General features: G+C 43.9%; 1 protein-coding gene across 2 annotated transcripts in view; it reads right to left on the bottom strand.

Moving 5' to 3' along the window:
* Positions 1-15,226, bottom strand: part of ZNHIT6 (zinc finger HIT-type containing 6) — a 61,959-nt gene extending 46,733 nt beyond the window's left edge. Inside the window, exons 1-6 of one of the 2 annotated variants that reach the window (XM_019531160.1) lie at positions 14,114-15,226; positions 13,416-13,891; positions 10,839-10,904; positions 10,639-10,745; positions 10,471-10,556; positions 8,786-8,889 (exon numbers count right to left, since the gene is read on the bottom strand). In XM_019531160.1, coding sequence (XP_019386705.1) covers positions 8,786-8,889; positions 10,471-10,556; positions 10,639-10,745; positions 10,839-10,904; positions 13,416-13,891; positions 14,114-15,163 — 1,889 coding nt within the window. In that variant the 5' untranslated portion in view covers positions 15,164-15,226. The remainder of the gene's footprint in view (positions 1-8,785; positions 8,890-10,470; positions 10,557-10,638; positions 10,746-10,838; positions 10,905-13,415; positions 13,892-14,113) is intronic. The other variant, XM_019531161.1, reaches the window with a different exon arrangement.
* Positions 15,227-15,232: the final 6 nt, after the last annotated feature.

Raw genomic sequence — 15,232 nt, 5'->3', positions numbered from 1 at the left:
TCAAGAGTAAATTGGATGCTTATCTTGCTGGGATCCTATGACCCCAGCTGACTTCCTGCCCTTTGGGCAGGGGGCTGGACTCGATGATTGCCTGAGGTCCCTTCCAGCCCTGATGTCTATGAAATCAATTTAGGGCCACAGTCACCAGTCTTACAATGAAACAGTTTCTATTAGCAGACGCCACGATTCAGACAATTGCTGCAGACACCAAGAGAAAGATATTTAAAAATATTTAGGAATGCAAGATGCCTAGTGGGATTTTCAGAAGTGCTTACTTCTCATTGATTTCAATGCTTATGTTAGTGCTTCTCAACATCATTAGACTCAAGACAACCTTTGCTAGACTCCAGACACCACTTGGAATATGCCAGGTCTTCACTTTCGCATATTTCTCCACTATGGAAGAGTAATAGAGCAATTCTTCCGTTGCAAAGAACTCAGGAATCCAGAGGGTCAAAAACATTCTGCCCTATTGTGGTCTTTCTATTTGAAATCTCTAGGTTTATCTTGTTAGATGGGCAGACACATGATTCACAGTACTAGTTGAGAATCACTGGCTTGCATGCTTTCATAAATCCCATTAGGTATTTAAATATCTTTTAAAACCCTACCCTAAGTTTCTAGCAGCACCTCCTGGCTACAAAGTAGCGCTCTGCTAACCTTTCCTTCAGATACTTTGCGTCTGTGATTTACTTATTTTGTCACTTAGGAACACAATCTTCCAGAATTGAAGCAAGAACACAACAGCAGTCTCATCTCCCTGCCCTTGGCTGACCAATCACTGCTGATCCATGGCACCCATAGAGATAAAGCACTATACAAGAAAGCTCAGAGATTTAAAATGTGTATATTTGGAGGGTTGAAGACAAAGCTTTGAGGTTTTCTTTTCTTTTCCCTTCTGCTGGTATAACTGATTTACAGAGACAAGGGGAGAATCTAGCCTTGTCCTTATAAATTCACAAGTAAGTATACTAAAATTATATCTATCCGTCTCCAAAATTCAGCACACATCTTTTGCTAGTTAATCTAGAAATCATGGGTCTACAATTTTAGAAGATTTGAGATCAACCAAATACTGCACAAGAGCCAGAGTGACCACTGACCCCCCTAGTAAGGCACCAGCAAAGCAGCTCAAGAAAACTAGATTTTTTTCCCCATCAACTTAGCCCTTGTTTTAATGTTTACATCTACTCGTTCTATGTTCTTCTCTCTGGATCCCCTCCTGGATACATTCACTGAAGGCAGTTGTATGATTAGACCAGGCACATCTTTTTGGAAGTAATTTCATTTTATTTAAATTAAATTCCCCAACCAGGGGCACATATGTATGTGTACATATTTATAACCTAACACTACCAATGTACACAAAAGACTGATTTTTTAAATTCCTACTTTAATAGCGTATGAAAAAAAAATTAAAATTAGGTTGACCACAAAATAGGAGTTGTGCACAGGACAAGGGCAGACTGCCTGTTGAGGGCTCAGGGTCAGGGGCTGCGCCAGTCTCTCCCCAGTGGGGGGGCTGGGCTCAGTTCCATGGGGTGGGGTGGCGCTGGGAGGGGTGGCTACAGCCCACCAAGCGCCCCGCAGCACCTCCCCTGCTTGGGGCAGTTCACTCGGCTACCTTTCCTCACCGTAGCTTCACCCCCATAGCCACCCCTACTAGAGCCACCACCGCCTGCTCCACGCAGATGAGCTGGCCATGCCCCCACTCACCCCGACCCAACCCCGCCATGCCAGCGCAGCCCCTGCCCCAAGCCCACAGCAGGCAGCCACCCTCACCCCACACACAAATCCAGGGAGGCACATGCCTCCAGGGGTCCATGGACCACACACAAGTTGAAAATCACTACTCTACACTAAATCTTGTTTATATTTGCCATCTAGTTTACATAAAATTATGGAGAGAAGCAAGAAGAGAGAGAAAAAAAAAAAAAAATCAACATTATTATAAGTGCTTGACCAAGAGGGAATTTTGATAGTTTACTTGATGTTCTTCCATTTGAAATGACAAAATTAAGGTTGCTATTAAGTAATTTTCAAAGCATCTGACGGTTCTCTCAACTGTTATACTAACTCAGTTGCAGCAGTTAGCCTTGATTAATGCAAAATAAAACTTACCGCAACAATAAAATTGTTTCATTCATAATCTTATGAAAAAACTTGCCAGCAAATGCCATTCAAATCTCTGCTTGCCAACAGGAAACTCCTAACTTTAATCATGAAAAAACAATGCATAGTAGAATATATTTCTAGTGACCTCAAATACAGAGAACAAAGTCTATCTCTATATAAAAGGAAACAGACTGAAAGTCCCAAATTTTTCAAGGTATTGTAACACATGAAGGGCAATTCTGGTTTTAATAAATTCCACTTACAGCATCACTGTGACAGATAATGACTCACTAAGGAATGTATCCTATTTGGTAACAGACACTAGAAGAAGTCTTTGGGTTTTTTTACGGTATGTGGTATTTGCATGCTCACAAATACAATAGCATCTGCTGTGCAAAAATTTTTCTGCACTTATAAAGCAGGAGAAGAGGGAACAGAGAAGTTTGACAAAATACTAGTTATCTTTGAAAACTGATACATCACTGTCATGACCTACCTTACTCACAACTGTGCAGCTTAATTTGAGTAGGGGGTTAAGTGTCTACTCCTTTTGATCAGAGTGCCCTAACCTGATTTAGGCAAATATCCAGCCCAAGTAAATGACTGGATTCTCTTGCAAAACCCAGAACTCTCATTAAAACAGATGATCAATAGTTTAAAAGTTAACATGAAGAAACCCTGTTTTATGCCAATATTGCAGTTACAGTTCTAATGATATTAGACAGTAGAAGGTACCCCTACTTTGTTGAAGCTTAACTAAATTAATTTCCAGCTGAGATTCAATGTCTAAACAATAGAGTTGTGTTATATCGATTGAAAGTTGAAATAGTCTCCAACTGCACTAAGTGCATTTCCTTTGCAAGGCAAATGGTTTTCCACGGCTTCAGGACAGCAGGACACCTTATTAACCATATATACTGCAATGCAGGTTAGGATTAATGCGTTCTGCAGAAACCAAGGTTAAGTAGCCCAAATTTTAACCCTACTCCCTCCCTCCTCAAAAAAGAACAAAACAGAAAAGGAAACAAAAATTATTTTACAGAATCAGAAAAGAGGAAAGTCGTTCATCAGCTGCTATGAGAGCTAAAACATCCAGGTTCCTAAAAGATCTTTAGTGAACCAGTATAACAAGTGCTTCAGTTGGGTGTAACTTTACCTCGCATTGATAAGATACCCCTTCATTTTTATGAGCTACCAAGTTACAATGCACTAGTCCTGCTCTCAGATCATGGGAGACCAACATTCCAGTAATTCAACTACCTTTCTTTCATTCTTGTGAGCAGAGGGGAAAAAAAAATATCACGTTGTGATGCATACCAGATTGTAAGCAAAAAAACCAAAGCTGCACACACAGATTGAGGTTAATCAGCCCTGAGAGCATATATTTAGCTCAAAATAGCTTTGCATTTTTGAGCACAGTGTACATCTTAGCATTATTTAAATATAGTGCTTTTTTATTGTTTTAAAGTGGTCGAGTATGTACTCCTGGGAAATTAAAAGCATGCTGCTACCAGCATAATGTAAGGGGCATTGGACAGTAAGAGTGAAAATAAAGCAAAGCATGACTGGACTTCTTAAACATGGCTAACAACAGGATCTCCAGCCATAATTTCCAGGATTGTGTGTGATTTCCACTGAATCTAGCCATGCATCACTGCCATTTCAGAGTCCACAGAACATTTATTCTCAAATAGTTAATTATCAAAGCCAAATATCAACTGACTTAGGCCTTCTTTTTTGGGAAGAATGGGGAAAGAAGACAGCATCATGGCACCTAGGAAGCAGAGAAGATTCCGATGATGTCATTTCTAAAGCCCTAAAGATCACCTACTTTAGCTTACCACTAGCTACCAAAAGTTATGTCTCCAATTTCTTTCTGTACAATACCAAAAAAAAGAGATGTTCCATGAATATTCCATCTTATTCTCCCTGACAAATGCTCACAAGAATACTTCCTGCAGACCTTCAAATGAAGAGGATACTCTGTGAGACTTTACTTGATGCAACTTATTGTCTTAATGTCTTATTGTGACAAACACTGATGGCTTTGATGTTAACCACCCATTTACCAAGAGAGTACAGTGGGATACATGGGAAGATGCAGGCATCTTGTAGTAGTGTAACCTGTTCTCTCTTGCTGCATAGGTACTGCATACTCACAGAATATAATCTGGGCTATCAACTTCTGAATCAGGAAACAGGGCATAAATAACATTTATCAGAAGAGTATATTGGACTCCTTTTTCTTGGTACAGTATACTTGTCAGACTTAAACATGAATGCAATGATAAAATTAGTTAAACTAGCCTTAAGGTTTCCTGGTGGTATCTTTTCCTTCCAGAACACTGAATTCAACAAAATCAGGATTGCAGAGGTAGGGTATATGCCTTTCAACCTTAGCTCTGCCCTCCTAGAGCTGGCAGAAGCCAACAGGAATCATCTGCTGTATTCAAACTGCACTCTGTGCATTGGATGTGGCTGTACTGAGCAATGAAAGAATTCATTAGAGCAGCTCAGTGAAGATGCAGCTACAATATGAAGTGATCTGGGTAGCCATTGCTTCAGTCAGGCCTTCTTGGTTAGGCAATTTGTTCACCTGGCAGAATTCCTGCATGTCAGTCCCCCTGATTTCACCCCAAGCCAATTCCTCCAAACACATGTTAGCATGATAAGCCCTTTAATTTTGTACTTCCTGGTTTGCCTTACTTTCAGGCCCCAAGCTGCAGATCCTGACGCACATGGAGGGCAGGGAAAAGGGCTCAGTCTACACTAGGTAGTAAGATCTCCCCAGTTCTCAGGACCTTGATTCAGACCTCTTCCCCTTCCCTTCCAGAATGGCAAGTTCCTGGGGGACCCTGGCTTCCACAACGAGACCAAAAGAAGGACTCCAAACCTCCTAGTGGAACACTCTCCCTAGATGACAAGGGGAAACACAGAGAAAGGTTCAGACACAGATGGGCAGGAGTCTTCCCACAATTCCATGTGTTAGGAGGCTTACACCTTAATTTCTTGTTGGGAACCATATTTAGTGCCACTTCCCCAAAAGGGCAGTGGCTGCCCTGCAACAGTTGGCATAAAAGTTTAGTTACTCAACTATATGAAGCCCACAGCGGTTTGGTTCCTCAGGTGTGCACAAAAACAGATCTGCCAACCATTAAAAAATCCCCTTCTCCAGGGGGATGTAACCTTCAGAATCTCTTGTTCATAGGACTCCAGACTTGGATTGCAAACCCTGCATGGCATCCTAGGGAGGGATACAACGTATTACGTACATGGATTCTCCAGTCAAACACTGAACATAAAGCGATTTCATGCCTGGCCAACACTGCATAATTTCATCAGAAGAATTTACCACTGCCAGCAAAGCAGAGCACCCTTGCAGTGGCAAAACCCCTTCTTGGAGCGAGAGAAGGCTTTTGCTAGCACTGTAGGTTTGTGCAGACACACTCATCCCTTCTGCCAGGTGGTAGAATCTGTCAAACATAATACACTATTGGAATTTTTCTGGTAGGACAATCATCTTAGGGTCATTTGATATTTTGTGCAAACTACCCCAATTTTTAGATCAGTCCACCTACTCTGTTCTCTCCTTCCCTAAGGTTCACTAAGTTTCAAGGCAAAGAATTTTCAAAAAGCATGTGGATTATAGAGCAATGAAAGGTAACCTTTAAACAAAAAGTAGTTCTTATCCTCACCCAGAACGGAGCTATTACTCTTAATATAATAAAAGAAGAATAATAATCTGCAAGAAAAGGCAACCTGCTCAGCCTTGATAAGTAGCAACACTTGCTCCAGTATGGATGGAACAGGCACCTGGGATGCATTTCTTTCCCCCAGTGAAAGCTAAATGGAACCTTAAAACAGTTTTTTTTGTTTTTAAACAACCACCGTTCATATCCACGTTATTCCCATTGCCTACAAAATTATTTGCAGGAAAAAGGGAACTACTTTCTATTAGGTATTAAAGAACAGATGGCAATGCTTTCCCTCTAGAGGGAATTAGAAACCTGTTGCGAAAGACTAACATTTCCAAGCAAAGACTGTCATGGTGCAGAACAAAGCAGGCCACTGCCTTGCTCCATTCTATCCTGACAACTCCTAAAATAGTTCAACGCTTAACTATTTACCTACGAGTCATACACTAATCCCGCTATAATTTAAAATTCCTTTCAGTTCACAAACATTACCCAAAGTGAACATGCAATTCAATTTGGCAATACATTCACTCTGCTTTAAGCCATGTATTAGCAGAGGCAAGTTAAAGTGCCTTTGTAAGGTAAAAAGGTAGAAAGTCACACTACTTAAGAGTAGCTCATTAGTCTGTGCCTGGTTGTATTCTGCACTGCTGAGCAAAAAGGGAGACCCCATTTGTGCAGTTGTGTTTCCCTCAATTCTTAGCCACAGATACAAGAACCCTTCCTATTCCACACATGTATTGGGTCCTAGCCACTCTGTCACTCCCCCACATTTCAGATGTATGCTCACCTAAGGGCTCCTACAGCATAGTCCAGTTTGAAAGTGGGGTGCAGCCACACCCCTGCCCTCCCTCTGGATCAGTCCCTGCACCCACATCTCCAGTGAGTCTTCCAGGGAAGACACGCTGGGCTCACAAAACACACAGGAGATTCCTCAAGGACGTCATTTCATCAATAGTTTGGGGATTCCCAGAAGCAGAAATTCAGTGAAACAGAACTTCTTCCACATCTCTCCATGAAGTTCCTCTACTGTTGGTGGAGGAAAATCATGTGCCAACAGTCAAGGTGGAGGCAAAAAGCCTCTGCACAGATTCATAGATTGTTAGGCCAGAAGAGACCTTGGAAGATCATTGGGTCCAGCCCCTACACCAAGCAGGAAAAATAACTGGGGGTCAGGTGACCCTAGCAAAGTGACCGTCCAGTCTCCACTTGAAGATTTCCAGGGTAGGTGATTGCACCACCTCTGGAGGGAGCTTATTCCAGTCTGGACACCCTGACTGTGAAGAAGTTTTTCCTAATGCTGGGCCTGAATTTATCTTCCAGGAGTTTGTGGCCATTACTCCTAGTTTTCCCCTCAGGTACCCTGGTGAAAGGTTGCTTACCGAGCCCTTGATGTACTTCCCTAGTATAGTGGTAAGACTGATGCATGCCAGAATATTATTTGCCCTACTGGCTAGCATCACACTGCCGGCTCACATTCATACTGTGGTCTATTATTACCTCCAGGTCCCTTTCATCCGTAGTGCTAGTCAGATGGCTAAAGGTCAGCAGAATTTGGTGGTTACTCTGTGGTCTGTCCCAAGGAAATCAGAGATATTTCCTCAGATATAAAAAAGCAAAAAGAAATCTTAACGATGACTTGAGATCTTTTTTTTCCCCCTTAACTCCTCCTGTGCGTTTTCATGGCAGTCACTTAAGTTAGACAATGCAGAAAACTAAAATTTATGATACAGCATTAGGTTTTGCTAAGAAGTTTCTGCACCAATGGGAAACAAACTGCTTTAACACAGAAGTTAGATTGTTAATTTGTTTTACAAACCTGCTCATTAATTTATTACAAGAGAGACACCTAGTGGTTAGTCACTAAAATTTGACAATGTGATAATTATTCATTATCCATAAATAAGAGATTAGCTGCACAGGAAAACCATTCTGAAACCAAGACTGTGGTCAAAACCAATGATAAACACCCCTCCCCAACTCTTAACTGATGAAGCTAAGGAGAGAAGGGAACAGGTGAGAAAGAAGGGACCATTAAGGAAATAACTCCCACACATGGCTATTAACAGAAGCTAAATAAAGCATTACTGGTATTTTCCCCCTGATTTAACTCTGGATATGCATGTACAGTGCACACCAAAGCACGCATTATCAAGCCCATGTAGTTTTGTGTTTACAGTGTTACATATGTTTGAAAGTGTTTGTCTGGTAATAATCCAGATCTATATTCACTGTCTTGCCCTTCCTGAATGGGAGGGATTTTTAGCAATTGGCACCTTTTGTCTTTAAGCAGTTCTTTCACCCTGGAGTACCTTTGAACAGAAAGCAAACTAGTAGTCCTTATTATAGAGATATGGAGCTTACCAGTATATTATTTCCTTACTGTTAAATGCAGATAACTTTTAATATAAAGCAATGGCTGTCAAAGCTGTCAGATTAATTTAAACCCAAGAATTCTCCACAAGGAAACACCAAAGCAAAGCCACTTTTATTAAAAGCTGTATTCCTTTACCACATCTATGTCCACATGTAAATGCCTATACTTACTTATGAAAAAACCCCCATATACAAAGAAAATGCTTCATTGACTAGCACTACCAATCATAGTGTGATGCCATGCTAATAACTTTAGTGCTTCTTTTTCTTATTAAGCCAGTCAGTGAACACTTTTGGATCAGCTGAAGTCTGAGGAACAAATCATCGCTGAAGAACCTGAACAAGCAAGTGCACTGAGTACCACTGGGCTGTAAGAGATACCAGCTGCTACCATGTCAGCATGCTCCCCCCAGGATCTCTCTACACTTATATTTCTATGCAGTATTTACTATCTTACACAAGTCTATCACAAGAAGTGGCATGTGACCTTGAAAAATCTTTGATCTGCCAAATATACAAGCACTCCCTTCTCTAGTTTAACAGTTATCGGAAGATTTTTGTATCAGTGTTCCCATGCTTCAAACTAATTAGAAACTCACCTAATATTGAAGAAGGTTGTATTTTCTCTCCTTTTTGAAAATCCAATTGGTAATGTTTTCAAGTGGATGTTGTACTTCCGAGCTCGGCGTTTCAATACATTTATCTACCAGAAAAATAAAATTAAAAAAAGGTGAATGATGAAAATATTTATTATTTTTGTCTTGTAAATCTAACACTGAACAAAAAGAATTGCCCTGGAATGAAAATCTTTCACAGACACTTTGGAATATAGGATCAAAATAGGATCAACCATATATGCAAATTTGTATTTGTAGGCAAAACAAAATCTCAAAAATCAGGCAGACAAGTTTCTTTGGGTAAATCTGGTATCTTTTATTAGACCAACTCAAATAGTTGGAAAAATTCTTCTTAACAAGCTTTTGGGTACAAATACCCATCATCAGGCTGAGGAAGCATCACTTCCTTGGGTATAAGCTTTTATATTCCATTCCCCCACCTGAAACTTACCAGCAAGCACAAAATCCTTGAGGAGGGAGGGGGCGCTATTTTTTTTTTTTTGCACTGAGCTTGCCAAAAATGTGGAGCCTGCCCAAAATTACGGTTTCCACAAAAAACAACAACAACACAATCGTGATTTCAGTAGTTCCCTACTTATAACCCCTAGTATCCCACCATCTCAACACCTTGGATGCATTTAACCTCCTGCCACTATTGCGATATATTGGGAAGTGCTCACCTGTGTCTGTTTAAATTGTCTGCCCGAGCAGAAAGCCAATTTTTTTTTCAATTTAATTTTGCACCTAGCTATCAACATGGCCTCTTCTCAACTAAGATGTTTCAAAATTACATTTAAAAGGTGACTTGCAAAGGGCTAGAACACAATACTGAGTTGGTCTCTTTTAGTGTCATTTTGGCTTTATATTTTTTTTCTTTTCTGTTATTATAATTCCAGGTGTGGCCAAACAAGTTGCTTTATGTAAGCTGTGACAAACTTTGAGCACAGCAGCTGCTTCCATGGTAATTGTCTGCATATACACTTCTCAGTGAAAGCAGAGCAAACCAATTTGTAAATTCTTCGGGATAAAATCAAAAAGCCCAGGCAGTTATCCCAGATAAACTGATGCACTGGACATTTACCCTAGGTAGGTTCATGTAGCCATATCCTTGAAAACAACAGTAATATAAAGCAGGGGCTGTCTTTGCATTCCTCTTTCTACAGCTCCATTTTGCTCCCTTGGAGTTTTATATCTAATTTGTTGTGCTCCCTAAACATCACCCTTCCTTTCATAGGTAGTCATATGACAACTGTTTGGCAACTAAAATCATTATTTACATGAGAAAATTTTGTATTAAAAAGCTCAAGAAAAACTTTCAAGAATTTTTTTTATATATCAGAAAAGCAAAAATAAACGTATCAATTATTTTTACAACATATAGTTTTAGTAATTACTTTTTAGTGATTAGATTTTGGAGAACCATCATTTCTCTTATACAATGGTGGAGTTTTCCCTTAACTTAGGTCTGGGCAGCAGACACAGAATTCCAAGCCTAAAATTCAAGTGCATTTGTATCTTCAGTCCATCACAGAAAAGGACCGGCTATGAAGTCTGGATTTGGAATGACACTGTTTGGATGTCAAGGGATGTATTAGTGGTAGAATCCAAGTTTCTAAGCCAGGTCCACCTCTACTTTAGGCTGACCAAGCTGCAAACTTGAGACTTACACTTTTGTTAGCTGTGCGTCTATGCAAAGACACATCTCGAGCAGCGCAGTCAGCCAGCCTTCCTGCGTCTTCCAGGAAACGATAATCTGAATATACAAGGAATAGGAAAAAACATGTAATGCTAACCTAAAAAGGTGGTGATGTTTATAGTTTGAGAAAGATTCTTACCACTTAGAAGGTTCAAATCATTAAATTCATTTACGGAGACAAATGCCGTCTTCTCCCTTACTCCATTACAATTCAATGCAACTTTGTGTTTCTTTACACAAGGCAAACTGAAGGGATTTAAAAAACAAACAAAAAAAAGTGAAAACTTCCCATCTTCAGGACAAAAGAAGACCAGAAACAAGGTAACATTGACCACATACCTGCAAGAGTACTTCAAGCAACGAGGACACCTGTACTTTGCTTCCTCTCCCCCACAGCTTTCGCATCTGAAACAAGAAAGGGAATTCTCTTTTTATGGTTTTAGGTCATTGCAACTGATATAGGACAGAAATGCTTTTGCTCAAAAAACAGGTTCTTTATGTTCAAAAGTCTGCAGTTCAAAATTTTAAGAAGAGGTCATTTGAGGCTTGAAAGCAGGAAAAGAAACATGCTGCAGCTAAGGCTGAGGTTTCAAAACATTTTCCTGGTGTAAGCTGTGACTTGAAAAAGATTTTATAAAACAGAAGGCAGCTGAGCCTCCAGCTCCAGTGGAAGTCAAGGAGACCATTTGAAAATCTTCCACAAAGAGAGTAATTAAGGAGTGGCATCTCTTTCATTATTGATCACACAGACCAGGGCTGGACAAACTATAGCAGGAATGCCACAAATGGCACAGAAGGGTAGCATGTGGCAGATCAGGGAGCAAGCAGGCAGCACAGTGACAGATATGGCAAGGAACAGAAAACAGAGCAGCAGATCAGGAAGTGGAAGGGGACTGGAGTGGCACCCAGGAACCGTACAGGGCTGGTTTGTGGCATGCCTACCAAAATGATTGGCCCCCACTGATATAGACCATCCTTCCTCCCACTGGCAATCATAAAAATGTTATGGCCCTAAAACAAATGCTGATATAGTAAACACATATTTGCCTTTTTCCACTTGGACCTAACAGCTAGAAATGATGAAAAACCAGGCTTATCTGAGTACCATATCCTCAACAGAATGCGTAAGTCAGAAGCAGTATGCAAGTAAAAAAATCTGAAACACATTATGAAAAAAATATCAATTGTAAAAAAATATGTTACTAAAATTATGGAAGGTGCCGCATTCAATTTCTTTTTTTCACTGGAAAGGTTTCAATTGAAAAGTGGCATGCTGTTTTTAAGCTGAACTATTTAATGCAAAATGAATGTTCCAGTTCCTTTCAGTTCTTGCAAAACATTTTTGATATTTTAACTGAAATGCTTATTGAAACATTTCAATAATAATTAAAAAAAAAAAATCAATAACCACCTCAATAAAAACAATAATATTGTGCAACAAAAATGGGTAATTTTTTAACACAGCCCAGCAGAAACAATTGAAATATCCTGCTATTTCCCTCCAAATCCGTTTTCAACCAGATCCTGTTATGCAGACCATGTCTGACAACATTTTTCCGGGCAAGAAAATTACTATATATATGGGTTATACACATTATACTATAAAGCAGGGGTGTTAACCCTGTGGCCCATGAAGCCCTGCCATTCTGTCCCCGGGTCTGAGTATACCCACAAAGGGCCGTCCTGGAGCAGCTGGAACGGGCGTCATGTGCAGCACAGTCTGGCTGGGAGCGTGTAGTGTGTATTCTAGAAGCACTATACACAGTGCCTGCCAGGTGCCACATATGGTGTCCACTCTTAACATGCCACACATTGCACCTACTCTGATAGCTCTGGGGCTGCACTGCACATGGCAACACCTGCTCCAGCTAATCTGGGATCTGCTTACATGCAGCATTTACCTCTGCCACATGCAACATAGGTCTCAGACTAGCTGGAGCACGTGCCACGTACAGCAGGTCCCAAAGCCTGTGCCACAAATGGCTCAGCCTGGTTGCGGCAGGCGCAACACGCAGTGCTGCACTTACTCGGTCAGTCTGGGATGCACACTATACACACCTGGCTGGGTTGCGCTGCACATGGGGCCATATGAGTTTGACACTCCTGCTATAAAGTAGGGGTTTCTCAACCTTTTTGAGACTCAAGACACTCCACAGAAAATGCAAGCTTGCAGTATTCACCCATGTTTCAGACTAGAGAAAATAAGCAACTCTTCTGTTGCAAAGAACTCTGAAAGACTGCAACAGATTGATGTTTTGGATACCACAGGTTCCAATGTGAAATCTCTAAGTTTATCTTATGAACCATGTTTGCACACTTAGCACTACGTGGCCTCTCACAGAATTCTTCAAAAGATCTCAAGGCACTGTGGGTGCTACGGGCCCCTGGTTGAGAATCACCGCTAGAGGTTTAAAACTACTAGGAAGATGGCCCTGTTTGCAAGCTGCAGAATGACCCACAGCTTGTAAGCACCCTGGTAAAGAGGCCCACCCCGTCCTGTTTCTGTGCAGCACCTCACACCTTTTGACAGTACTAGAGGCATAGGGCAGTTTGAGTGCACAGGACCTGCCTGTGCCTGGGGCATGGTCACAGAATGAGAACACATTCATCTGCCCCTGTGGACACGCAGCCCTGTGCCCACAACAGAAGGCATGGCGTAGGTCAGAGGCTGGATCAGGCATGAATCAGCCTTATGCCCTTGCAGGCAAAAGGCTGAAAAAACCAAACTGCAGGAGATGTAGGAGGTACCCACTGGGACCAGGCTGGACTGGGCAACCACCACACTTGTGGGTGCAGATCTCACGTCTTCACCCCCGACCAGCCCAGCGGGACTTGGACAGCTCAGCAGCACCCATGGTGCATGGGGGGAGTGCAGGGGGGAAGGGAGCAGCTGCTGTCACAGCTCTGGATGCTCACCTCTGCAGGGACAGCTTCCCATGGCTGTGTGCTGGCTGTACAGCGCTGCCTGGACCACGCTCTGTACCCAGACCACTGTGGCTTGCTGCTGCCTCCACTGCCGCTGGCAGAGAAGCCACCTTTGCCTCCACCTCCTTGGGAACCACTGCTACTGCTCCTGTCTGTGCCACCAGGAGAGCTGCTGCTGCCACTCCTGCTTCCTCTGCTGCCACCAGGGGTCCTGCTACTGTCTCTGCTGCTATGAACACAGAGGGAGATGCCTCTGGAGATGTGCCTGCCTCTGCCTCTATCTCCACTTCCAAGGGAACTGCTGATACTGCCAAGGGAGATGCCTCCAGCTCCACGGGAACCGCTGATGCCACCTCTGCCTCCAACTCCATGAGGACCACTGCTGTTGTTCCTGCCTCTGCCGCCAGGGGAGCTGCTGCTGCTGCCACTCCTGCCTCCTCTGCTGCCACCAGGGGTCCCGCTGCTGTCTGTGCTGCTATGAACACAGAGGGAGATGCCTCTAGAGATGTGCCTGCCTCTGCCTTTATCTCCACTTCCAAGGGAACTGGTGATACTGCCAAGGGAGATGCCACCACCTCCACAGGAACCACTGATGCTGCCTCTGCCTCCACCTCCATGAGGACCACTGCTGTTGCTCCTGCCTCTGCCGCCAGGAGAGCTGCTGCTGCCACTCCTGCCTCCTCTCCTGCCTCTGCTGCTACGAACACAGAGGGAGATGCCTCTGGAGATGTGCCTGCCTCTGCCTTTATCTCCACTTCCAAGGGAACTGCTGATACTGCCAAGGGAGATACCGCCACCTCCACGGGAACCGCCGATGCCGCCTCTGCCTCTAACTCCATGAGGACCACTGATGTTGCTCCTGCCTCTACTGCCAGGGGAGCTGCTGCTGCCACTCCTGCCTCCTCTGCTGCCACCAGGGGTCCCGCTGCTGTCTCTGCTGCTATGAACACAGAGGGAGATGCCTCTGGAGATGTGCCTGCCTCTATCTCCACTTCCAAGGGAACTGCTGATACTTCCAAGGGAGATACCTCCAGCTCCACGGGAACCGCTGATACTGCCTCTGCCTCCACCTCCATGGGGACCACTGCTGTTGCTCCTGCCTCTACCGCCAGGAGAGCTGCTGCTGCCACTCCTACCTCCTCTGCTGCCGCCAGGGGTCCTGCTGCTGTCTGTGCTGCTATGAACACAGAGGGAGATGCCTCTGGAGATGTGCCTGCCTCTATCTCCACTTCCAAGCGAACTGCTGATGCTGCCTCTGCCTCCACCTCCATGGGGACCACTACTGTTGCTCCTGCCTCCGCCGCCAGGGGAGCTGCTGCTGCCTCCACTGCTGCCAACACGGAGGAAGATGCCTCTGCTCCCCTCTCCGCCCCTACAGGACCCGCTGATGCCGCCAGTGCCCCCAGCGCCAGGGGAGCTGCTGCTGCCACTCCTGCCTGCTCCAGGGATCCTGCCGCTGCCTCCACTGCTGCCAAAAGAGGACACGTCTCTGGAAATGCCTCTGCCTCCACCGGACCCGCTGATGCCGCCAAGGGAGACGCCTCTGCCTCTACAGGACCCGCTGATGCCGCCACTGCCCCCAGCGCCGGGGGAGCTGCTGCTGCTGCCTCCAGCCTCGGCACCAGGGCAGCCGCTTGCACTCCTGTCTCCACGGGAACCGCTGCCACCACCTCCACCTCCACCTCCACCTCCACCTCCACGGGAAAAGCCAGCCCCACCGCTACCACCTGCACGGGCATCGGCGCCTCTGCCTCCTCGGGTGGAGCCTCCGGAAAAGCAGCGCCAGCCCCCGCCTCCACGTCCACAGG

Source organism: Crocodylus porosus, unplaced genomic scaffold, assembly GCF_001723895.1.
Source record: "Crocodylus porosus isolate Cpor-Errol unplaced genomic scaffold, CroPor_comp1, whole genome shotgun sequence".
In the NCBI taxonomy this organism is placed as follows: Eukaryota; Metazoa; Chordata; order Crocodylia; family Crocodylidae; genus Crocodylus; species Crocodylus porosus.
This window is presented reverse-complemented; position numbering and strand designations above follow the sequence as displayed.